The sequence below is a fragment of the Salmo trutta genome, chromosome 2, assembly GCF_901001165.1.
Source record: "Salmo trutta chromosome 2, fSalTru1.1, whole genome shotgun sequence".
Lineage (NCBI taxonomy): Eukaryota > Metazoa > Chordata > Actinopteri > Salmoniformes > Salmonidae > Salmo > Salmo trutta.
In genome coordinates this window covers 31,970,077-31,995,827 of record NC_042958.1, presented here as the reverse complement: position 1 = coordinate 31,995,827, position 25,751 = coordinate 31,970,077, and the positions used below count along the sequence as shown (strand labels likewise).

General features: G+C 41.1%; 1 protein-coding gene across 1 annotated transcript; it reads left to right on the top strand.

Annotated features, from left to right (window-relative positions):
• The first annotated feature begins 607 nt into the window (after nucleotides 1-607).
• On the top strand, nucleotides 608-16,144 carry LOC115154063 (inhibin beta A chain). The gene is made up of 2 exons (XM_029699910.1): nucleotides 608-1,537; nucleotides 15,140-16,144. Exons 1-2 carry the CDS (start codon nucleotides 1,117-1,119, stop codon nucleotides 15,928-15,930), a joined length of 1,212 nt encoding a protein of 403 aa, XP_029555770.1. The 5' UTR covers nucleotides 608-1,116; the 3' UTR covers nucleotides 15,931-16,144.
• Nucleotides 16,145-25,751: the final 9,607 nt, after the last annotated feature.

The following is a 25,751-nucleotide window of genomic DNA, read 5'->3' as shown; positions in this document are numbered from 1 at the left end:
CTTCCTTTTTTATTTTTTGAGGGACTATCTGTTGTTCCATGTAGTGAATCTGTTATTCAATGCATTTGTATGGGCAAGTAGAAGACCAAATAAACATTTCATCAAATAATTTTTTATATATTTTTTGGGATACATCAAGGTGTATTACAATTCAATATCAAATAGCTAATTGATCCTTGGTATGACCTTCTTAAAACAATTTCATATAGCTTAGTAGAACCCCCCCACCCCTGACTTAGACAGGGCTTAGAGTGTAATGGGTTAAAGAGTTTCAACTTGTCACACACTCTAAACACATGCATACAAGCCATATTAGAACTTCTTATTGTACATCACTACAAACCAATGTCTGCAATTCTGTAAGACAAATAATTCAACAACCATGGGGTTGAATTTAACAGAAGTGAGAGGGGAATGAGCAACAAAGGATAAAAAACATGTTCAAAGTAGTTAATCAAATGTGATAAATAAGGTTGGCAAGCCTTCCACTGTGAAACACACAGCACAACCCCAAATAAATAAATAAAGACAAAGTTAGTGAAACACATGAGTCAGTAATGAGTTAGTAAAGGGTGGGATCAGGAGGGAGGAGGGAGGTATAATTACGGTAAGACACAGGGAGAGGTACAGAGGGAGAGAGAGAAAGAGAGGGAGACAGCAAAGAGAGCCCTGCCCACTCTCACAAAACCATTCAACTTGTGCACAGTGAGCACTCACACTCTTCTACAGAGAACTACGCTTCCCTGGGGTAACCTTCTGAAGACGACTGACCTTCCCACACAAAACCTCCAAAGGATCAGACATGATCTCCACTCCAGCACTGGCGAGACCATCTTCTGTCCACACCTCTCCTTCTTCAGCCATCTCTCCTTTTTAAACACAAGGATTATTCCTTTTTGTTCTCACTTTAAGTGTCACTTTTTAAACTTATATACCAGTCGTACAGCACTGCTGACTAAATTTATTTGTCCAGAGCTTACCTTGTCTGGAGGAGTTTTTAAAATCTCTTTTGGCAGAAGGACTGATAGTTTTCCCCCACTCTCATCATTTCGCCTACCAGTTGGTGCTCGCTGCGCTGCTCTCCGTTGTCCCGGCAGCAGACCTGTCTAGTCCAGGATGTCTCCTTTGCCCATACTGAGTGGGATGTTGCTGCTCTTTGCCCATAGCTGTGGCGGGGCCGGCTCTTTGTCCGTGGCGATAGGTGGTGGCCAGACACCACCACAGACCCAGTCCCAGCTGGTGCCGGAGGTCACTGACTGCCCGTCCTGTGCCCTGGCGCGGCTCAACGAGGAGGATGGCAGCAAACCCGAGGTGGTGGAGGCGGTGAAGAGGCACATCCTCAACATGCTGCACCTGCAGGTGCGGCCCAATGTCACGCACCCGGTGCCCCGCGCTGCTCTGCTCAATGCCATCCGCAAGCTGCACGTGGGAAGAGTGGCCGAGGACGGCAGCGTCCAGATTGAGGATGGGAGCCACGGGCGCCCTGATGCCGCCGACATGGTCGAGACGACTGAGATCCTTACCTTCGCAGAGGCCGGTGAGTGCCACAGGTGTGTGTGTGGGGGGGTGATCGAGCATGTATATGTGTGAAAAGAGAAAAAGAGAGAGAGAGCGATAGACAGAGCAACAAGAAAGGTCCTTGTCTAAGGAGGAGAAAAAAAGGCGGCCTTGCTAAACGCTACAAAGGCTATAGGACTGTAACCCAGTTCGGCAAGTTTGCAGACCTAATTCTTTGAAACGACAGGCTCTCGACCTGCTTAATTCCACCTGTGTGATAGAACAGTTTAACCTGTTGACTCTACCCAGAGAGCTGCCCCCACCCCCACACCTTACCCTGCCACCCTTCCCTTAAGGTCCCTAATGAACCCCTGCTGCTTTAAAGAATACACAATTATCTGCTTAGAAAGCTCCCAGGCTTGTGTCCCTTAGCTCCCGTGTGAAGTTATTCAGAGTAGTGCAGTAGCAGTCGCCGGGAGACCGAATGAGTGTTTTTCTCAGAAATGGCAGCGACAATGAATAGAGTGAGAGTTTGAGAGAGAGAGCGAGAGAGAGAGAGAGAGAGAGAGAGAGAACGAGAGAGAGAGTTATTTAAAAAAAAAGGCTCCTCAGGTTAAAGAAAAAAAACTCTTATCCAGTTACTGACTCTACCCCGTTTTCTTCTTCCACAGGCGGGTTTAAAACCTGCTGTCGAGTGTAGAGTGGTGTGTTCAAAGGTGCTGTCAAACCTATGATGTGTAGGGAGATCTGAGTCTGCTCTGACTTTGATAGCCCAGGAGGGGAACATGGGATATAGAAAAAGCTGAACTGTGTCGGCACAAGAACAATGTTCCTTTTTCCTCCCATAGCAAATTATGACTGCCATTGAAGGTGCAGAACATTTTATAGTACAGTATTTTGGAAAGGGCTATTCGGTTCGTAAATACAGTACTGTGTAATTGGTGAGGTGATCTTGAGTGCTCCTGAATCTCTGTTGCAGCAAGGGGGGAGAGAGAAGTGCTTCAATGAGAGTGTAAAGGATATGTACTCCAAGTCATGACTGGTATTTGCAGTGAGTTCACAAGGACTTGACAAACTAAATTTTAGCGAACTACTGCAGTAGGCCTACTCACACTCACACAACTTATGTTTAAAACCAATGGTCAGACACACAATGAAGGAAATGAGAATGTCCTTCATTGTGTGATGTCAAGTTGCTGTTATGTGGTAAAAAAAAAACAAAAAAAAACAAGGAGGTAAAAGCAAAGAATTCTAGAAAAACAATGTATATTTTCAACGTAGGCTCTTCGTCTATGTGGGTAGTTAGACCCAACTTTTTCAACCTGTCCATTAGGAATTCTCTAAATATTCATTTTAGAATATGCATTTTACAGTACAATTTGAAAGAGTTGTCAAGTAGCTATAACATGGCATTGAAAACAACACTTTTTATGTCAGAATTGGGGGAAATACTCATTATTTTTTTATTTATTGATTGATGCATGTATTGAGGTTGAGGAAACAGAGTCAAGTTAAAAAATAAAACAGTTTTATTCACTTCATTAGAAAATGCTATGCTGCTCATTACTGGAGCCAGGTTCCCTCCCTGACGTTCGCAACAGCAAACACTTGAAATAAATGAACAGTTGAACCGTTTAGGAAAACACTATAATTTAAACATTTTTTGATTAAACATGCGATAGGATTGTGAGTTTGCGCAACTAAAATGTCAACACACAAACTTTCTGTTGTGAGCATCAACATATTTTTGTAACTGTGTCACCATAAATACCACGCCTCAAATTTACATGAATACGACAATGACAGACCAAATATTATTATACCAAAGCCTTAGCATATTGATCAGGAAGCAGACTAAAATATACACTACCGGTCAAAAGTTTTAGAACACCTACTCATTCAAGGGTTTTTCTTTATTTTTACTATTTTTCTAGATTGTAGAATAATAGTGAAGACATCAAAACTATGAAATAACACATATGGAATTATGTAGTAACCAAAATAAGTGTTAAACAAATCAAAAAACATTTTATATTTGAGATTCTTCAAATAGCCACCTTTTGCCTTGACTACAGCTTTGTACACACTTGGCATTCTCTTAACCAGCTTCACCTGGAATGCTTTTCCAACAGTCTTGAAGGAGTTCCCACGGATGCTGAGCACTTGTTGGCTGCTTTTCCGTCACTCTGAGGTTCGACTCATCCCAAACCATCTCAATTTGGTTGAGATCTTTGGATTGTGGAGGCCAGGTCATCTGATGCAGCACTCCATCACTCTATTTCTGGGTAAAATAGCCCTTGCACAGCCTGGAGGTGTGCTGGGTCATTGTTCTGTTGAAAAACAAATGATTGTCCCACTAAGCCCAAACCAGATGGGATGGCGTATCGCTGCAGAATGCTGTGGTAGCCATGCTAGTTAAGTCTGCCTTGAATTCTAAATAAATCACTGACTGTGTCACCAGCAAAGCATCCCCACACCATAACACCTCCTTACGGTGGGAAATACACATGCACATCCATACACATCCATTCACACACACCGGGTCTCACAAAGACACGGCGTTTGGAACCAAAAATCTCCAATTTGTTTCTTGGCCCAAGCAAGTCTCTTCTTGTTATTTGTGTCCGTTGGTAGTGGTTTCTTTGCAGCAATTCGGCCATGAAGGCTTGATTCACACAGTCTCAGCTGAACAGTTGATGTTGAGATGTGCCTGTTACTTGAACTCTGTGAAGCATTTATTTGGGCTGCAATTTCTGAGGCTGGTAACACTAATTAACTTATCCTCTGCAGCAGAGGTAACTCTGGGTCTTCCATTCCAGTGGCGGTCCTCATGAGAGCCAGTTTCATCATAGCGCTTGATGGTTTTTGCAACTGCATTTGAAGAAACGTTCAAAGTTCTTGACATTTTCCGTATTGACTGACCTTCATGTCTTAAAGTAATGATGGACTGTCGTTCTCTTTGCTTTTTTGAGCTGTTATTGCCATAATTTGGACATGGTCTTTAACCAAATAGGCCTATCTTCTGTATCCCCCCCACCTTGTCACAAAAAACTGATTGTCTCAAACACATTAAGAACGAAAGAAATTCCACAAATGAACTTTTAACAAGGCACACCTGTTAATTGAAATGCATTCCAGGTGACTACCTCATGAAGCTGGTTGAGAGAATGCCAAGGGTATGCAAGGCTGTCGTCAAGGCAAAGGGTGGCTATTTGAAGAATCTCAAATATAAATTATATTTTCATTTAACACTTTTTGGTTACTACATGATTCCATATGTGCTATTTTATAGTTTTGATGTCTTCACTATTAAAAATAAAGAAAAACCCTTGAATGAGTAGGTGTTCCAAAACTTTTGACCGGTAGTGTATGTGACATTTGTAATTGAAAACATATCTCACATTTTTTGGTTATGCTTATGCCTACATTTGTCATTGATACATCTCTTGGCTATGCTTTCCCTAGGTTTGCAAAGCTACCGTTAACTTACCAAAGTTACCAGAATCTATGGTCATTGGTCATTTATAATTGAATAACTTTTACAAAATGTATTAATTTATAGTATTACTTTTTTATATATGTGTCCATAGTGTTCATGAGTTTCTAGTGCATAGACCACATGGTTCAATAGAAAATATCCCAATTAATAATAAAAGCATCTTATCAACAGTAGTATTCTTTTCAAATAACTCTGCAAGTCTTCCAACTGTTGACTTTTTTCACTACTGCCACCGCTTTGGCACCAAAAGATTTACAACAAATTGACATAGAAGAGTCAATAATTGTAATTAAGATGGATGCAGTTATAATGATCATAGCCTGTAAGTCGCCTTAAGAAAAGAGGGTTCCTCAAGGGTTCTTTGGGAAGAGTGATGGTTCTATGTTTAACCATAATACCTCAAATAACCCTTTGAGCCCTTCAATAGTTCTTTGCAGTTCAGAAAAGTTTTTTTTGCTCTTTTAGTAATTATAATAAAAATGTAGGGGCGGTGGCTCATTTGAATATTTTGTGGCATGGTTTTCTCACAGCTCTATTTGTTGAAAGACTCACGTATGGCTTTGCGTCAATTGAGAACTGATATCTAGTTTAATGGTTCTCAAACTTCTCCTCGGGGACCCCCAGCCATAACAAAGCTAGCACAACAGATTTGAACATGTCAATTAACAGAATAATAAAACCTATGGAATTTTAACAATATAAAATGGCTAACCAAAAAGAAAAGGACACTATATGTTTCTTCAAAAGGTAATTTCAATAACCTTAGGAAAGGGATCTGTATAGCACCATGAAGGTTCCATTTAGAATCTTATGAGCATGGTTCTTTATAGAACCTTTAAAAAGGCTATTTACAGCAGCAAAAAGGGTTACAAGCCAAATAACCCTTATTTGGCACTATATAGAACCATTTGTTTTTAGTGCATAATAAATTATTCTCTGAATTCAATTTGTGATGACAATTTGATGTGGCCTGACATTTAGTCACATTATCAGTATTCAGAGTTGTTTCAACATCAGAGGGCTACTAAAGAAATCTCCTGTGTGGGACTCCTGTGTGGATCACTATTGAGTTCCACATTCACATTCGCTGTACTTGTTGGCTTAAATAAAAAACCCATAATAGTCCCTTTAACTCTAAATAGACATTTGAATGAACTTTAGATTAAAAGGGAAGAGTGGCACTTCTGCTTGGGGGTCTTAAATAATAAATACAAAAAATTGTAAATAACTAGGGTTAAATTAACCATGCAGCAGGGACATTGTGCTGCATATAATTGCTTCATTCAACAGAATATGGGCCCCAATAATTATTTTGGGCTGTTGGGACAGTATCTCATGAAAGAGCCTTGCTCACTGTGTGGAAAGTGTTGAGTGCTGGTACTGCCAATTTCCTCCGCAGTCTGTGCCCACTCTCCCCTTCAACCCCCCTACCCATGGAGTACAGCAATTAATTAAACACATCATCAGTGAAATTCCGATGTCCACATTTATATCCACATTTATCTTCTGGTAGCTGTGTCTCTTTAATCGCACAGCTGTCTCCGGACACCTTGACTTGGCTACATAGACTAACTATAGTGACTGCTAAGTTTTGTTAGTGATTTAAGAAAATAAGCACACTTTCTCATGAGACTGAATATGATCAACATGTACATTTGTATGTGAAACAGTTATTTTCTGCCTATTTGGTGTAAGTTAACTAATAGTTCCATTAAAATGCCCTCATCAGTCATGTATTTTACGTATTCAGCACTGCTATCAGTTATCAAGCTCAAGGACTCCTCTCACAAGGACTTGAGGCTGAGAGGTCACATTCCACATCAGTTACAAAAGAGTCTCACCTCCTAACCATGTCTTTCCAATAATAGTTAATTACTTTTAGATTGTGGTACAAAATAGCAGTCAATGGCAAATTATTGTACTGTAGCCTAAATTGGCAAGTCTCTTTTTTGGCTTGTTAACCTGCATGGTTGAGAGGTTTAACTACTGTTTGATGTTGTCGCATCTCTCCATTTGGTATATATGCAGTGAACCATCAGTGCTGCTTAAAGCAAAAGACAAAAAAGACATTTGCTGTTTTTTTTCCTCAATGCTGCCACTACCATTCATTCTTGTGCAGTGGCCAGAGCAATTAAATATGTTTTGGAATGTAATGCCAAAGCTCTTGACATCACCAACAAAGTGTCTTTTCTGATATCTCCAAATTAATATTATGCTGCCAAGGCCTACTCCAAAAGGGCGTCAAGAAAGTGTCCCGACATCGAGTCAGATGAAACCTTTATGGTTCATGGAGACTATTCTGGCTCCTTTAACAAAGCCCAGACAAACAGCAAAGAAACAGCAGGCAGTGGTTTCAGGCAATAATAAAAAGCAAGGGGAAAAATTTGATAAAAGTGGCAACTTTGTAAATACTTTCACATATGTCTGGGCTGGTCAAATAAAAATAAACCGACTGGTGGATGATGCCTTTGGAATCCGGTAGGGAGTCCGGTGATCTGTTGAGTTGTGTAGCTTTTCAAGCAGGATAGGAGGGCACCCACATTCCAATGAAGGCCATGGTGCCTCACTGAGAGGGAGACAACTAGAAGCCTTAGGCAGGTCTCATTGACTGGCATGTAATTCATTTTGGCCCAATCACTCCTCACCTCACTTCTCCACTGTGACAGCCCATGTGTGGCAAGGTTTCTTCTTGCACACTACCTACACCACAGTATGTATTGGCTTGATTCAGCCACTAAGATCTGTCAACAGATATTGAACAGCTACAGAGTAAGCAGGAGAGAGGGATAGGATCAGGTTTACAGGTTAGTCTGAGCTTAGTCAGATCTATTGTATCTTCACATTAAGTCATATATTGTGACTGAACAGTCTTCAGGTCAAATGTGTGGCATGATTGCAAATGATTGGGTGCTTCTCCATGTCCTTCTCTAATTACTGTTGTCTTCGGAAATTTGAATGGAATTTTCTTGGCATACAACAAATAATGTATTTTTGGGGGGATTACAACCCTAATTTAATTAATTACAACCTGGCGTTAAAGAGCAGCTAGATAGACATAAAGTCTCTCACTCTCCCAGTCTCCAAAGGTTAGGAGTCTGAGGAGGCTGTATTTCTCCCGACTTTGCTCATTGTTCTTGGGAGTGCCTTGGCCTGTGAAGCCTGGACTGCGGTGACTCAGAGCGACTGCTGCACATCTTCCTGGGCTTGGGTGTCTAATTGTGTGTACAGGGTCATAAATCAAGCCCACCGCTGGTTCATCTCCTTCCAAAGAGGCCAGCACAGAGTGTTTTTGCAAGTGAGATAGTGGAGTGTGAGACGGAGAGGCTGAGAGTCCAAAGAACCAAGTCAAAGGGGTTACATGACTGATGGCACCACTGACCTTTGCAATTTTTGTGGTCAGTCGGTGGTCAGTTGATCGACTCGGCTAAGATGGAACGTATCGTAAATGTTAGTTGGACTTTTTCCAAAGGGTTCAATTTGTAAGCAGATGCACTCTGTTAACCTTGCAATAGTGCTTAGGGAATGCTATTGGAATGATTTCAGGTACACATGAGATAGCTTGTCTATTAAAAGACAATTGCCATGAGCCCTACAGCGTTTTACAAGCATTCTTAAAATGTAACTGCTTCAATTTGGTGGTGATAGCATCTAACGTACATCCTAATGACATTCATAGAACACTGGGTTCTTTGCACAATGGCTCTCCAACATTGCTGTCATTGTCAGGGAACATTCCTGGAATGTCTTGAGACCCACATATGGTTGTGTTAGAGCAGGCAAGTGAACCATTCAAGAGAAATCAACTTGGGAAGAATAAGGTGATCGGCACTTTCAGAGAAAAATGCTGCTACAATTCTGTTATCATTATGATGATATTTTTCAAGAAATGCATTAAAACTATTGCTTATTGAGATAAGTAAAAAAAAAGTGGTTTAATATGATGCTGTCCAGGATACAGTAAGCAATAATATTATTTGCTTGATTTATCAAACCAGAACTCTTTCAAAGTTGCAGCAGGCAAAAGAGGCAAATATGAAAAAGACACATTTTTCAAAGAGTACTCTGTTTAGTCTGCTCTGAAAGTAGGTCTACTAACTAGTGAACTGAGAGTTGGCAGGTATTAAAGCTGCTACAACTACCTCCAATACAACTGGCAGGTCACAGGTTGCAGAAAAATCTGATACGTTTTGTATCGGATTGAGTTCAAGTGGATCTCTAGGCAATTTTGTTTAACTCCTATCAAATTAGGCAATCAACCGGTATAAATTAATATCAATTTCCCTTAAACTGGTAAAGAATAAACACCTCAAGAGCGTGTTATAGTGTTATCATTCTTGTTATTGAAGTGATGCCTCAGTGGTAGAGTATTAGGGCTCCATACAATATGACTGGAACATCTAGGGAGAGATCAAAGGCCATTAGACCTCCAAAGCTAAACTGAATTAAGAGTGAGCATATTGATTACGTTAATTAGGACAGTATTTGGATAGAAGAGGAACCCACCACTAATGCTCCTAAGCTGTCAGGTAATTCGGGCTCACACCCCATTCCTTTTTTGAAGACACGCAATGGGGAGGTAAAAATTTGAAAACGTAATTTTACATTTTTGTGTGCAGGACAGCTGTCCAAACTGTCCTTCATTGGCTAAATTCTTGTTGATTGTTCAGGAGTAATTGTACCGCTCTTTAGTTGATTCCAATTCTTTTCTCACAAATTATTTCAGGAACCATGTTGGGCAACGATGCACTCAAACACTCTTCTCAGGGCAGGTTTTCTTTGGGTTAGGGCCCCCTTGGGTTTGTACAGTCCCATTCTTTAGCCCCTGTGCAGGATAACGGAAGAACAATGGCGGAGCCACCACTGGCAAAGCCAATTATTTTTTGCCTGTGTTTGTGATGCAGCGGCTGTGTTTGGACAGATGGGTTTGGGCACAAAGAGCCACAGCACATTCTCCAGTGTTAAATCAACACTGAATGTTACATTTAACACTGGTCCAGTGCCTATACGGGCTAACACTTTTCAGTGTTAAATTAACATACTGCTTAATGTAAAGCCGTATTTGCATATTTCCCAGAGTGTCTTACCTTTTGAGTGAATTGTAGAGTTCACCACCCATGAATGTATTTGTTAGACAGAGACATGGTTGTTACATTCATCCCTTTACAATCCTGTGGCATTCACCAAGTGAGATCTTAAGTGAATATGTTATAATTAAAATTGAATTCTTTAACACAATAAAACACATATTTCATGAGGCCTTTTTTGAGGGCTTGGTTGAACCCTTATACAGCGGCCTGAAATGCATGGTTTACAAGCCACATCAGTCATGCAAGTCACTTTATGATGTCTTGAAAATGTATGTATAATTCCTATTGGAATCGAGCCACAGTGGGGATATCAAACATTTGGCATTTTTATTCACCTGCAACCTGCATTCAGAACGACTGCCTGGTTGGAAAGATGAAGATATGAGACTGACTACCTAAACCATCTGAACTGGAACAACTAATTCAGTAACGAGTACAATGAGTAACATATTGGAAGAGTTTAGAAAAATGTATGTTATTTATAATTGAGTAGCATAAGATTAATAAATCATTCGATGTACATGCAATAACAGTACCAGTCAAAAGTTTGGACACACCTACTCATTCAAGGGTTTATCTTTATTTTTAGTATTTTTCTACATTGTAGAATAATAGTGAAGACATAGAAACAATGAAATAACACATATGGAATCATGTAGTAACCAACCAAGTGTTAAACAAATCAAAATATATTTTTCTTTGAGATTCTTCAAAGTAGCCGCCCCTTGCCTTGATGACATCTTTGTAACGGTCGTCGTACGTAATGGACCAAGGCGCAGCGGGTTGAGTGCTCATCTTAACTTTATTTGAACACATACGAAACAAAACAAGAAAACAATCAAACGAACAGTATTGCAGGCCACACACACACACACACACACACACACACACACACACACACACACACACACACACACACACACACACACACACACACACACACACACACACACACACACACACACACACACACACACACACACACACAGCAATGCAACAACAACTTCCCACAAACCACAGGTGAAAAAAGGGCTGCCTATGTATGACTCCCAATCAGAAACAACGATGTACAGCTGTTCCTGATTGAGAGCCATACCAGGTCAACAAAGAAATACACAACATAGAAAACCATAGAAATACAAAACAAGAACATTACCCAAAAACCCCGGAACACATAAAACAAACACCCCTCTTACATAAATACATATCCCAATAAACCCCGAACCACATAAAACAAACACACCCTGCCACATCCTGACCAAACTACAATAACCAATAACCCCATAGACTGGTCAGGACGTGACAATCTTTGCACACTCTTGGCATTCTCTCAACCAGCTTTTGGTTACTACATGATTCCATATGTGTTATTTCATAGTTTTGATGTCTTCACTATTATTCTACAATGTAGAAATAGTACAAATAAAGAAAAATCCTGGAATGAGTAGGTGTGTCCAAACTTTTGAATTGGTACTGTAGCTATTGAAACAAACACTTGTAAAAATCAGTCTGCAATAGAGCATGCTGGTAAATTTGATTATGATGGGAGTGGCTTTAGCTTAGCAGTGGATATTATTACCAGCACTTGGGTTATTTTACACCAAACACCTGAATCAACACTAGAAACGTTACACTGACAAATCAACACTAGGTAAACTGGACAATTTGCTGTGTCGATTCCTTTGATAATGATATCACAGCCACTCTGAGAACATTCAGCTCAGCAACATTCAGCTCAGTCCTCCGAGAGAGAGAAGGAAAGAAAGAGAGAACCGGAGAGAGCATAATTATATTCACACAGGACACCGGATAAGACAGGAGAAATACTCCAGATATAACAGACTGACCCCAGCCCCCGACACATAAACTACTGCAGCATAAATACTGGAGGCTGAGACAAGAGGGGTCAGGAGACACTGTGGCCCCATCCAATGATACCCCCCGGACAGGGCCAAACAAGCAGGATATAACCCCACCCACTTTGCCAAAGCACAGCCCCCACACCACTAGAGGGATACCTTCAATCACCAACTTACCATCCTGAGACAAGGCCGAGTATAGCCCACAAAGATCTCCTCCACGGCACAATCCAAGGGTGGTGCCAACCCAGACAGGAAGACCACGTCAGTGACTCAACCCACTCAAGTGACGCACCCCTCCTAGGGACGGCAAGTAAGAGCACCAGTAAGCAAGTGACTCAGCCCCTGTAATAGGGTTAGAGGCAGAGAATCCCAGTGGAGAGAGGGGAACCTGCTACGCAGAGACAGCAAGGGCGGTTCGTTGCTCCAGTGCCTTTCCGTTCACCTTCACACTCCTGGGCCAGACTACACTCAATCATAGGACCTACTGAAGAGATGAGTCTTCAATAAAGACTTAAAAGTTGAGACCGAGTCTGCGTCTCACATCGGTAGGCAGACCATTCCATAAAAATGGAGCTCTATAGGAGAAAGCCCTGCCTCCAGCTGTTTGCTTAGAGATTCTAGGGACAATTAGGAGGCCTGCGTCTTGTGACTGTAGCGTACGTGTAGGTATGTACGGCAGGACCAAATCGGAAAGATAGGTAGGAGCAAGCCCATGTAATGCTTTGTAGGTTAGCAGTAAAACCTTGAAAATAAATCACTTTTCTCCCTGGAAACCCGGTATTTCCCGGCAAAACCGGACGTTTCATTCAAAAGCATTATAAAGCATATAAATATGTCTGGATTTGATTAAAGCTTTGATCCACATCAAAATTCATACCTGATACTACCTGAGCCTGATGAGCCATATATTAAACACATTTTATGAGTCCTACATTTATGACATTTAATGAGGCCAAGCCCAAAAAAGGCTAAATGATTGTGCAGTTATCCAATACACATATGATGTAGTCTACTGCACATTACGCACGACAGAAAAACATAAAAGCCGATAGATGTAGCTAGCTATGCTCTCTTTGATAAATAAATGAAACTAGCTCCAGTAAGCTAATATTTTTGAGTGTGAACTGTATTACTTTTCTGTATTGTATTATATGGACTGGAATGACGCACATCGTTCAAACCATGATAAAGCAGAAGAGAACATGCTCTTCTGGTGCAGCACGTGGACTACAAAGTTACTACTATAGGTTTGCAAATTTGATTTACATTTTGAAATTGAATAGGGCCTATTGGTATAATTAGTAGGCTGACACATATATACCTTTCATAATATTGTCCCTAATGTTATTAGCCTACCTGCTCTTTTTCTCTCTATTGTTGCTTCATTCCTTCCTCACTTTCAAAAGTTCATGTAATACGTTTTGTTTGCCTTATTAAGCTTATTATACATAACCCATCATTAATTACCTAAAAAATAAGGGTAATACTGCATTGAATGTATTACCTGAAAGAGGTAGGCTAGGACATCTATATATCAGGCTATACAGTATTTCAATCTACAACAGGATTAACTATTTTGGATACAATTTGAATGGAGTTGATGGAAAGAGAAAAACTGCGAGTGTTCACGCATGCACTGATTTAAAGCAACAATATTCTTCAAGTGGTAAGCTGTTTTAAAACTCTGCAGGTGCAATAAAAAATATATAATCTTTACAATTAAAAAACAAGGTGACCCCCAAAAGCCAGATGGAGATGGGTAAATTAGACGCGCATTCTGTCTTTATATTACTGTATAAGGCTATGCTGCAGCAAATGTAGGCCTACCTGTCCCAAGATAAAACGTTACCATGATGAGATGATGCTGTAGGTCTACATGCATTGTGAACTGCGCTCCATACTGAGATGGGCTGTCTGTCCCCACCCTGAGCATTGATTCATCATTCAGATTTATCATGCCGTAGAGAAGCCACATTTAGACATCACATATAATTTAACAGTTCCATTTCACGCCATGCCATTCATATAAATAAAATTATTATAATTGACTAGTTTCTCACAGTTATTTATCCCGGAAAATGGGAGTGTAACCGGGTTCCCGCCATTCAACACTAACCCAGAGCCAAATATAATATCAAGAAAGTGAGCTTTATGCATTGTTAAGACATCATTTTGTAAAGATTTTCCTCTGTAATTGGAAGAGATTAGCTTAGACATTCAAAATGATCTGTTAGAAGAAGCTTTCCAGAGGCGTCCTTGTGCTTAGGTCCCTGGACATAAGCCAGTTTTGAGCCAGAGCTGATAGATTTGGTTCACCAGCAGGCCTCCCGTAGTGGCACGAGAAACATGTCGCCACATCACAAGTGAAGTCACATCTACCTTTGGAAACTGTAGTTATTATGGGTAATAACTGAAATCTTTCAACATCTTGCTGTATCTCTTTGTAATACTATTGTGTAATTTTCAGTATGCTGGCTGCCACCAGTAAAGGTGACACAAAGAGATTATGCAACGTTGTGGCATTTAAACCTCCCAAAAACATTTTTAGGAAGAGGTGAACTGTATGTGATGGACAGTACTGTTGTGTTGTGTCTTGCTGTGTGCTTGTGAATGTGTGTGTGTGTGTGTGTGTGTGTGTGTGTGTGTGTGTGCAGTGAGTGAGCGAGTGTATACACGTCGCAAAAGATATTTACATGTTGTACTGAAAATGTACCATTCTGCTGTCTCTCCTGTAAACACATTTCACTTTAATGTTAGCAAAGGACATTACAGATTATTTTCAAACTGACGTGCCCACAATTGACAATGATGAACTGAATAAAGCAAATTTGGAAAAAGAGAACAGACTAGAACCTTACTATGCGTGAAGTCATTTCATTGAAGTCATTAAATAAGTCATTAAATAAAGAGACAGAGGCTAAAAATAAGGGCATATTTTAAGTAATTAAATAAAGGTGAAATAAATAAATTAAATAAATGTCAAGTAAGGAAATTCTAATGATACGTGTGCCATGCCTAAAGTGACTCAGTCCGATTGATGTGGCCCTATCACACCCCATCAGACTCAGATGTGGCCAGTGCAGTCCAAGAACCAGACAGCAAATCATTTACTTACACTGAAATGAGCTCAGACTTCATTACAATGCTTTACTAATCTAATTATCCGATCCTCTCTCTATTCTCTTCCTCTCTAGGCGATTCCCAGGGTGCGGTCAACTTCCTCATTTCCAAGGAGGGCGGTGAGCTGTCTCTGGTGGAGCAGGCTAATGTATGGATCTTCCTCCGGCTGGCCAAGACCAATCGCAGCCGTGCCAAGGTCACTATACGCCTGTTGCAGCAGCGCCATGGCGGAGACGGCCATGAAGAGTCTGTGCTGCTGGCCGAGAAGGCAGTGGACACACGGCGCAGTGGCTGGCACACTTTCCCCGTGTCAGCCAGCGTCCAGGCCCTGTTGAAGGGCGGCGGCAGCATGCTCAGTGTGAAGATCTCCTGCCCGCTGTGCGCCAAAGCTGGCGCCACACCCATCCTGGTGTCGACCAGTGGCAACCAGGAGCGTGAGCAGTCCCACCGGCCCTTCCTCATGGCGGTAGTGCAGCAGGGCGAGGGTGGCGAGCCACGGCGACGCCACAAAAGGGGTCTGGAGTGCGACGGCAAGGTGCATGCTTGCTGCAAGCGCCAGTTCTATGTCAATTTCAAGGACATTGGCTGGAGCGACTGGATCATAGCACCGGGGGGCTACCACGCCAACTACTGCGAGGGCGACTGCCCCAGCCACGTGGCCAGCATCACAGGCTCCTCGCTGTCCTTCCACTCCACCGTCATCAATCACTACCGCATACGGGGCTACGCGCCCTTCCAGAACATTAAGTCGTGCTGCGTGCCCACGAGGCTACGCGCCATGTCTATGCTCTACTACAATGAGGAGCAAAAGATCGTCAAAAAGGACATCCAGAACATGGTTGTAGAGGAGTGTGGCTGCTCGTAAAAGCCTGGCGGAGCTGATGGGGCTGGGAAGTTGGTCTCATGCCCAGAGTGACAGAACTAAATGGAAGAGGCCCTTTACCTCTCCCTCTCTTGCGTGCAAGACACTTGTCAGGACCGACTTCTATTTGGACTCAATGACTGGCTTGTTCTCCATCGTTGGCAAGTCCAGGGGGTATCTATAACTCAGAGAAATCTCTGTGGCACTTTCAAAAAAATACATATAATATCTAATATATTTTTGTTACAAAACAAAGGGAGTGAGGTGAGAGGATATTTATGTGACCCAGATGCGGTGTAGTTGCTCCTTTCATGTACTGCAAGATGAGAGACCATGCGAATGAGGTGCCTGAAAAATATACAGCTGAAGTCAGAAGTTTACATACACCTTAGCCAAATACATTTAAAAACTCAGGTTTTCACAATTCCTGACATTTAATCCTAGTAAAATTTCCCTGTCTTAGTTAGGATCACCACTTTATCTTAAGAATGTGAAATGTCAGAATAATAGTAGAGAGAATGATTTATTTCAGCTTTTATTTCTTTCATTACATTCCCAGTGGGTCAGAAGTTTACATACACTCAATTAGTATTTGGTATTAAAATTAGTATTTGCCTTAAAATTGTTTAACTTGGGTCAAACATTTCGGGTAGCCTTCCACAATTTTGGTCCAACCCCCCTGACAGAGCTGGTATAACTGAGTCAGGTTTGTAGGCCTCCTTGCTCGCACACGCTTTTTCAGTTCTGCCCACAAATTCTCTATAGGGTTGAGGTCAGGTCTTTGTGATGGCCACTCCAATACCTTGACTTTGTTGTCCTTAAGCCATTTTGCCACAACTTTGGAAGTATGCTTGGGGTCATTGTCATTTGGAAGACCCATTTGCGACCAAGCTTTAACTTCCTGACTGATGTCTTGAGATGTTGCTTCAATATATCCACATAATTTTCCATCCTCATGATGCCATCTATTTTGTGAAGCGCACCAGTTCCTCCTGCAGAAAAGCACCCCCACAACATGATGCTGCCACCCCCGTGCTTCACTGTTGGGATGGTGTTCTTCGGCTTGCAAGCCTCCCCCTTTTTGCTCCAAACATAACGATGGTCATTATGGCCAAACAGCTCTATTTTTGTTTCATTAGACCAGTGGACATTTCTCGAATAAGTACGATCTTTGCCCCCATGTGCAGTTGCATAGTCTGACTTTTTTTACAGCGGTTTTGGAGCAGTGGTTTCTTCCTTGCTGAGCGGCATTTCAGTTTAGGTCAATATAGGACTCGTTTTACTGTGGATATAGATACTTTTGTACCTGTTTCCTCCAGCATCTTCACAAGGTCCTTTGCTGTTGTTCTGGGATTGATTTGCACTTCTCGCACCAAAGTACATTCATCTCTAGGAGACAAAACGTGTCTCCTTTCTGAGTGGTATGACGGTTGCGTGGTCCCATGGTGTTTATACTTGCGTACTATTGTTTGTACAGATGAACGTGGTACCTTCAGACATTTGGAAATTGCTCCCAAAAATGAACCAGACTTGTGGAGGTCTACAATTTTTTTTCTGAGGTCTTGGCTGATTTATTTTGATTTTCCCATGATGTCAAGCAAAGAGTTTGAAGGTAGGCCTTGAAATACATCCACAGGTACACCCCCAATTGACTCAAATTATGTCAAATAGCCTATTAGAAGTTTCTAAAGCCATGACATAATTTTCAGGAATTTTCCAAGCTGTTTAAAGGCACAGTCAACTTAGTGTATGTAAACTTCTGACCCACTGGAATTGTGATACAGTGAATTATAAGTGAAATAATATGTCTGTAAACAATTGTTGGAAAATTACTTGTGTCATGCACACAGGAGATGTCCTAACCGACTTGCCAAAACTATAGTTTGTTAACAATACATTTGTGGAGTGGTTGAAAAACGAGTTTTAATGACTCCAACCTAAGTGTATGTAAACTTCCGACTTCAACCGTACAAACTATGCAACTTGTCAAGTATTACGATTCATATTTTTTTTTGCCTGTTTCATTTTCTCAACTGTTTAATTTTTCAAAACTAAAATAGAGGAAGACTTTTTTGAGTGTGCGTGCGTGTTTGCATTCATGGTGTGTTTGTGCTTGTGTGTGAGTATGTGTTGTTGAGAGATACTTGAAAGAAACACGTTGGACCAGATGCTGGAACCAAACATTTCTCTATGCATAATTATTATAATTTGCTATTGATAATAATATTATTGTTTCTTGTTTTGTTACATTTTTGTTGAAAAACGTTCCGAACGTTTTCAGTTTGCACTATACCAACATTCTGATCAGCCTAGTCATAAATATCAATGGTATTCTAAGAGAGGTTAAAAAGCACTTATGAATCAAAACATCTATAGAGCACGTGAGTTTAAAACAGAGATAATGAGAAAAAAAGACAAGTAGATATAATTTTGAGAACACATAGATGTATTATTACAGCATTTTTTGACCACCAAAGAGTTTGTGTAAGTATTGCCAACCATCATTGTGAGGCTGTTACAGATCACATGTCAGCATTAGCGTAGCCTAGCATCAGTGCCCAAACATTCCTTCTGCTCCTGCACAATGACTTAATTTCCCATAATGCTTCACTCTAACCTATACTTTTCACAATTCTATCTTGTTGGAGAGTGGCACATTATTGTGTTATTATTGTATTATTATTTGATTATTATTGTAAAAGCACTTACTGTAGGCCAATTTGTCATGTTTTGGCAGAAAATGAATGTCTCCATTGAATTTGGAAGTCTGAAATATGTTTCCTGAAATTTTAGTTAAAATAGTTTCATATTTCAAAATATCTCACCAAATATTGGAGGTCCCATCTTACACCAAGTAAAGTTTTTGTTTGGAGAGTTGGTTTATTTCGCTTGCCTTCATACAACATTGTACATGGTCCAATGTCTAAAATGAAGCAATTTTAAACTTTGGTAACACTTTCTTTTACTGCCCGCTTTTTACCAGCTAATTATTTACATAGTAATTATACTTTATCTTCTTTGAGATTCATTGACGCAAGCTTCAATATGTAACATTTGGTACTAGTTAAAGCAGTGAGTTACCAGTATTATTATCTATTTCAATGTTGATAGTTTACAAGTACAAGCAAGTATCCATTGCACATAGTTTCTTTGTTAATACCATGTAAAGTGTACCAGTTTAAAATGGGCTGTAAAATAAATGTTACCAAAACATTCACCCACAAAGTGTTGTCTTGGAGTATAGACTAATTTAAGAAACACATTAATGTACCTTACAGTGTGCATTAATGCATACAACATCAATAGAAAAAAAGTGGTTGTATTTGTTTTCATTTTCTTTTATCATTACAAAAGAATTGACACTGAAACAAGTGGACTTAGAATAAAACATATATTTTTTATTCTGTATATATTGAAATGCAAATACCAATATGTTGCATTGCTTTGTTGTACAAATCAAAAATGTGCTTGTGGCAAAGTTTTTTTAATCTAATTTATTTTGCAGTATTTTTTTTGTTTCACTTCACCATTAAAGTTAAAAGGATGTACACTAAAACAGAAATGTGTTGTTTCTGGTTTTGTGCAGTTTCTGAAAAGGTGTTCTACGCATGTTCAGTCCAGTATAATTCACACACACACACTTAGGAAATGAGTCTCAGAAAAACTCAACAGAACAGCTTTGTTTCCACAGAATTGTTTCATTTTATTTATTATTATCGGTATTGAGTTAGACATTGGTAAACCCATTCACACAAAACACCAATGAGAGCAACATGAAAACCAAGGACAGGCAGATGTTATGGAGAGGATATTTTGCGAGCAAAAGCTTGCATGACTACTTACTCACACAGCATATGGTGTCTTTCGTGAGTAGACCTCAGCCAGCTCAATTTACAATGATGAGGTAAGACAAGAGCCGAAACAAGCAAGACAACAGGGTTATGGCTAGGAAGGAAATGGCCTAGCCATGAGGACAGCCTTGTATTTCCTATCCACTAACCACGGAATGTGATGTAATGTGGGGGGGAGGGGGAGGGGGAGGGCTTACCACACACATCTACTCACCGAATGCATAACAATAGACGGACTCACAGATTCCTCTTCTCAAAAGTGGAAAGAAACTCTAAGACAGCCAAATTGGTCTTTGTCAAGATGACATAAAGCTGTGTGTCAGGCAGACTGTTTAAAAATAGAGCCGACCCCACATAATGACAAGGGGGACACCAAAATGGCTTGCAGATGATCATACTTCAATAGCTGAGGATCAGAGGGCCAGCAAAAACCACAGAAGGGTGTTCCCTTTGGATGAGCAGAAGTTGTGGACCACAGCCTTTTGATGATCATTCATGTAAGACGCTTAAACCGGTGTGTTGTGCAAGTCTTTGCTGTTGTGACACAGCTAGTGGTGAAGGTCAACCACAAACAGTGCAGATCCACCATCCTCCACTTCTTGTTCAATGCATTGTATTCTCTCTTTCCTTACAGTTTTTTCCAACTGCTTACACACGTTTTCAAAACGGTCTCCTTTTTTTCCAAAACTCTACACACAATTCCCAAAACTGCACACACAAAATGCAAAATGCCTCACATCTCCTTCAAAATGTAACACTGCAATCAAAATTCCATAAACACATGTCAGAATGAAGCATTTGCATCAAATGGCAAACACTGCTTTTATAATAGTACATTTTTGGATATACCATGTAAACACTGCTGTTCTAAATCTAAAGCTATTTGGTCTTTCATAGGCTTATATCTACATTTCAATACAATGTTCTACAGTGAAAGTAATCTGCTGAGAGGGGTAACAAGTACACTTTAAGCACCAATGCAATGTAGAAACAGAAAATATTTATTAGGCCAAACATTACTGTTGTATACAGTAGCATACAACAAAACCATAAACATATGTAAATCAAAAGTATATTCTTTAGAATACAGTAAAGAACACAATTGTGTGTGTGGGGTCCTGGGGCGGCAGTCCAGGAATTGGTGGGGGGGGGGGGCAGTCACCAGTGCTAATCTACGCTTCATCTCTTCTCCGGGCTGGGTCTGGCCACAATACTTCGTCCACATCACAAGATACGTTTTCTCTTGCCAAACATCGAGGGAAGTATCTCCTAGCATGGCGTATCCAACCTTGGACAGAGGCAACCTCTATGTCCCCGGCATGCGGGCATAGGGTTGGCGATCATACACTTTCCAGCCCCAGGCTGAGAAGAATTCCTCTATGGGATTTAGAAAAGGTGAATATGGGGGGGTAGGAACAAAACAAATTGTGGATAGGTGGCAAACCAGTTTTGGACCAGAACAGCCCGGTGAAAACTAACATTGTCCCATAAAACCACAAATCTAGCAGGCTCCTGATCTGGCTCAGGGACAAGCATTGTGTAAATTGTATCCAGAAAAGTGAGCATATGGCCGGTGTTGTACGGACCCAGTGTGGCATTGTGATGGAGGACCCCGTTTTGAGTGATGGCAGCACACAGTTATATTACCCCCATGCTGTCCAGGGACATTGGTAATTGCCCTCTGTCCTATTACATTTCTTCCGCGGCGCCTGGTTTTGGTGAGGTTGAAGCCATCCTCATCCACATAAATAAATTCATGGCGAATTACATTTATTTTTTAGTCATTTAGGAGACGCTCTTATCCAGAGCAACTTACAGTAGTGAATGCATACATTTCATACTTTTTTTTTATATATATATATATACATACACTGCTCAAAAAAATAAAGGGAACACTTAAACAACACAATGTAAGTCAATCACACTTCTGTGAAATCAAACTGTCCACTTAGGAAGCAACACTGATTGACAATAAATTTCACATGCTGTTGTGCAAATGGAATAGACAACAGGTGGAAATTATAGGCAATTAGCAAGACACCCCCAATAAAGGAGTGGTTGTGCAGGTGGTGACCACAGACCACTTCTCAGTTCCTATGCTTCCTGGCTGATGTTTTGGTCACTTTTGAATGCTGGCAGTGCTTTCACACTAGTGGTAGCATGAGACGGAGTCTACAACCCACACAAGTGCCTCAGGTAGTGCAGCTCATCCAGGATGGCACATCAATGCGAGCTGTGGCAAGAAGGTTTGCTGGGTCTGTCAGCGTAGTGTCCAGAGCATGGAGGCACTACCAGGAGACAGGCCAGTACATCAGGAGATGTGGAGGAGGCCGTAGGAGGGCAACAACCCAGCAGCAGGACCGCTACCTCCGCCTTTGTGCAAGGAGGAGCAGGAGAAGCACTGCCAGAGCCCTGCAAAAGGACCTCCAGCAGGCCACAAATGTGCATGTGTCTGCTCAAACGGTCAGAAACAGACTCCATGAGGGTGGTATGAGGGCCCGACGTCCACAGGTGGGGGTTGTGCTTACAGCCCAACACCGTGCAGGACGTTTGGCATTCGCCAGAGAACACCAAGATTGGCAAATTCGCCACTGGTGCCCTGTGCTCTTCACAGATGAAAGCAGGTTCACACTGAGCACATGTGACAGATGTGACAGAGTCTGGAGACGCCGTGGAGAACGTTCTGCTGCCTGCAACATCCTCCAGCATGACCGGTTTGGCGGTGGGTCAGTCATGGTGTGGGCTGGCATTTCTTTGGGGGGCCGCACAGCCCTCCATGTGCTCGCCAGAGGTAGCCTGACTGCCATTAGGTACCGAGATGAGATCCTCAGACCCCTTGTGAGACTATATGCTGGTGCGGTTGGCCCTGGGTTCCTCCTAATGCAAGACAATGCTAGACCTCATGTGGCTGGAGTGTGTCAGCAGTTCCTGCAAGAGGAAGGCATTGATGCTATGGACTGGCGCGCCCGTTCCCCAGACCTTAATCCAATTGAGCACATCTGGGACATCATGTCTCGCTCCATCCACCAACGCCACGTTGCACCACAGACTGTCCAGGAGTTGGCAGATGCTTTAGTCCAGGTCTGGGAGGAGATCCCTCAGGAGACCATCCACCACCTCATCAGGAGCATGCCCAGGCGTTGTAGGGAGGTCATACAGGCACGTGGAGGCCACACACACTACTGAGCCTCATTTTGACTTGTTTTAAGGACATTACATCAAAGTTGGATCAGCCTGTAGTGTGGTTTTCCACTTTAATTTTGAGTGTGACTCCAAATCCAGACCTCCATGGGTTGATCAATTGGATTTCCATTGATTATTTTTGTGTGATTTTGTTGTCAGCACATTCAACTATGTGAAGAAAAAATTATTTAATAAGATTATTTCTTTCATTCAGATCTAGGATGTGTTGTTTAAGTGTTCCCTTTAATTTTTTGAGCAGTATATTTTTTTCTCTGAGCTACATGGGCATCCAGCTCCAATACTCTCTGTAACAGACAAAAGGATATACAGATGAGTAAATATGGTATGTATGAAGTACTGGAAGTAGTGTTGCATACATACCTCTACAAAGTCATGTCGCATTTTCTTGACTGTCAGAGTTTCTCTCAAATTGCACCTTGTAAAGTTGTTTCATCGTCACTCGGTGCCGTTGGAGGATGCATTGTATGATCGACAGGCTTACAGCATTGATGTTGTTAAATATGGTGTCATTATTCAAGATATGCTCTCTTATCTCTTGAATCCTAATTGCATTATTGGCCAAAACCATATTTATAATTGCAGTCTCTTGTACATCTGTAAACAAGTGTCCTTGTCCTCCATGAGGTCTTAGCCTTTCCACTCTGTACAGAATTCAAACACAGTATGTGTTCAGCAGAGGAACTGTAAACAATGTACAAAAAAAGGTAGTACAGCATGATAACCAACCTCATTCATTCAATGCAGTGCAGCAAATGGATGGCTTAGAGTTACAAATGTTTATGCAATAATATGCAGTCATACGTATTTTACAGTACTTTACTGTAATGCTAAAATAGTCATTAGATAGTTGCATACCTGTTCTCATTTCTGAAGGTTCGAATTATGGACGCCACTGTAAATCAACTCAAGTTGGGAGATGGAGAGATTTTGCCTCTCTCATGGCCAAACCGTGGTTGATCACATGATCAACAAGTGTTGCCCTAATCTCATCAGAGATGGCTCTCCTTCCTTCTCTTCTTTGCCCTCGTCCTCTTCTTTCTCTTCCTCCTCTTCCAACTCTTCGTCTTTGAATTTGTCCTCGTTGTTGTCCCCTGCCTCTACTTCCTACTCCTCTTGCTCTCTGTCCATTGTTGGCATCCATTGTTCAAAACAGGTAATCTGACCTTTGACCTATTTATAGGCCTATACTACAGTAAAGCAGTGATTGGTTAGTGATCAGTTAATAAGCAATTAGTGTTTGCACATGTGAGGAGTGTGTGTGTGACCTGGTGAATAAGTGTAGCATTTTGATTGGTTGTGTTTGGAAAAGGAAAGCAAGTCACTTCCTGTTAGATTTTTGTGTTTTAGGTAGAGAATTGTGTGTAGTGTTTTGAAAAAAAGTGTTTTATGCAATTGACAACTGAGTCAAAGGCTGAGAAATAGCTTATGGTTTTGGATATTTGGTGTGTAGTTTTGCACTTTGAGTGAGAGGTTTCAAAAATCGTGTGACATGAAAAGATTTTGTGTGTAAGCAGTTGGAAAAAACTGTAATACCCACACATACACAGGAGCACACACTCACGCTTGCTACTTCCCAAACACTGGCAAGACAATACAATACAATGTAACTTACATAACAGTGGGTGTAAGAACATTCAAAGGGTCAAAGTGTTAGGAAATGTATTTTGTGAACTGTGTAATGAAAAAGTGTGTATGTGTGTGTTGTGTCTATGCATTTGTGACTTTTGATATGTTTGAATCCTTCTTGTTTGAATACTTCAAATTACTGTAATATAATGTGTTGATTCAAGTAAATTATTTCAAATGTGTGTGTGTGTGTGTGTGTGTGTGTGTGTGTGTGTGTGTGTGTGTGTGTGTGTGTGTGTGCATGCCTGCATGTGGACATAAGGAGGTGTGAACTTTGAAGTGAGATTAGACATTGTCTTGTACTGAAAGCAACGTTTTTTTTATGCTAATTGACACAGTAGTATACAAAAAGATGCTAATTGACAGACAAGTCATTTTTGTAAACCTCAGCTCTTTTGAAGCTGACATAGAGCATGTCTCCCAATCAGCAGCAATACTTTCAAGATAAGGTTTATTACTTTCAATCATCAACTAATGTTACACTTTTACGACAGCTGCTAAATGGCTGTCAACCATTTGATCGCTGCGTTAATAGATCTACGTGTAACCTGTGTTTTCCAGTTATATTTCGTATCAATCAAAGCACATCGTTATTTCATTGCATAGACTGTGGAGAGTTTTGGGTGAGAATAATGTGCAACCATTCAGGACAATCAGCCTGCAGTCTCATATTACTGAATATGGAATATTGTCTTTGGTCTACTCTAACATACACTGAGTGCACAAAACATTAGGAACACCTGTTCTTTCCATGAACTAGACTGACCAGGTGAATCCAGGTGAAAGCTGTGATCCCTTATTGATGTCACCTGTTAAATCCACTTCGATCAGTGCAGATGAATGGGAGGTGGCAGGTTAAAGAAGGATTTTTAAGCCTTGAGACAATTGTGACATGGATTGTGTATGTATGCCATTCAGAGGGTGAATGGGCAAGACAAAAGATTTAAGTGCCTTTGAACGGGCCATGGTAGTAGGTGCCAGGCCCACCGGTTGTGTGTGTCAAGAACTGCAATACTGCTGGATTTTTCATGCTCAACAGTTTCCTGTGTGTATCAAGAAAGGTCCACCATCCAAAGGACATCCAGCTTGACACAGCTGTGGGAAGCATTGGAGTCAATAATGGGCCAGAATCCCTGTGGAACG

Coding starts and splice junctions, on each gene's coding strand:
- LOC115154063 (XM_029699910.1), top strand. CDS start 1,117: ATGTCTCCTTTGCCCATACTGAGTGGGATGTTGCTGCTCTTTGCCCAT. Junction 1,538..15,139: donor CCTTACCTTCGCAGAGGCCG/GTGAGTGCCACA, acceptor CTTCCTCTCTAG/GCGATTCCCAGGGTGCGGTC.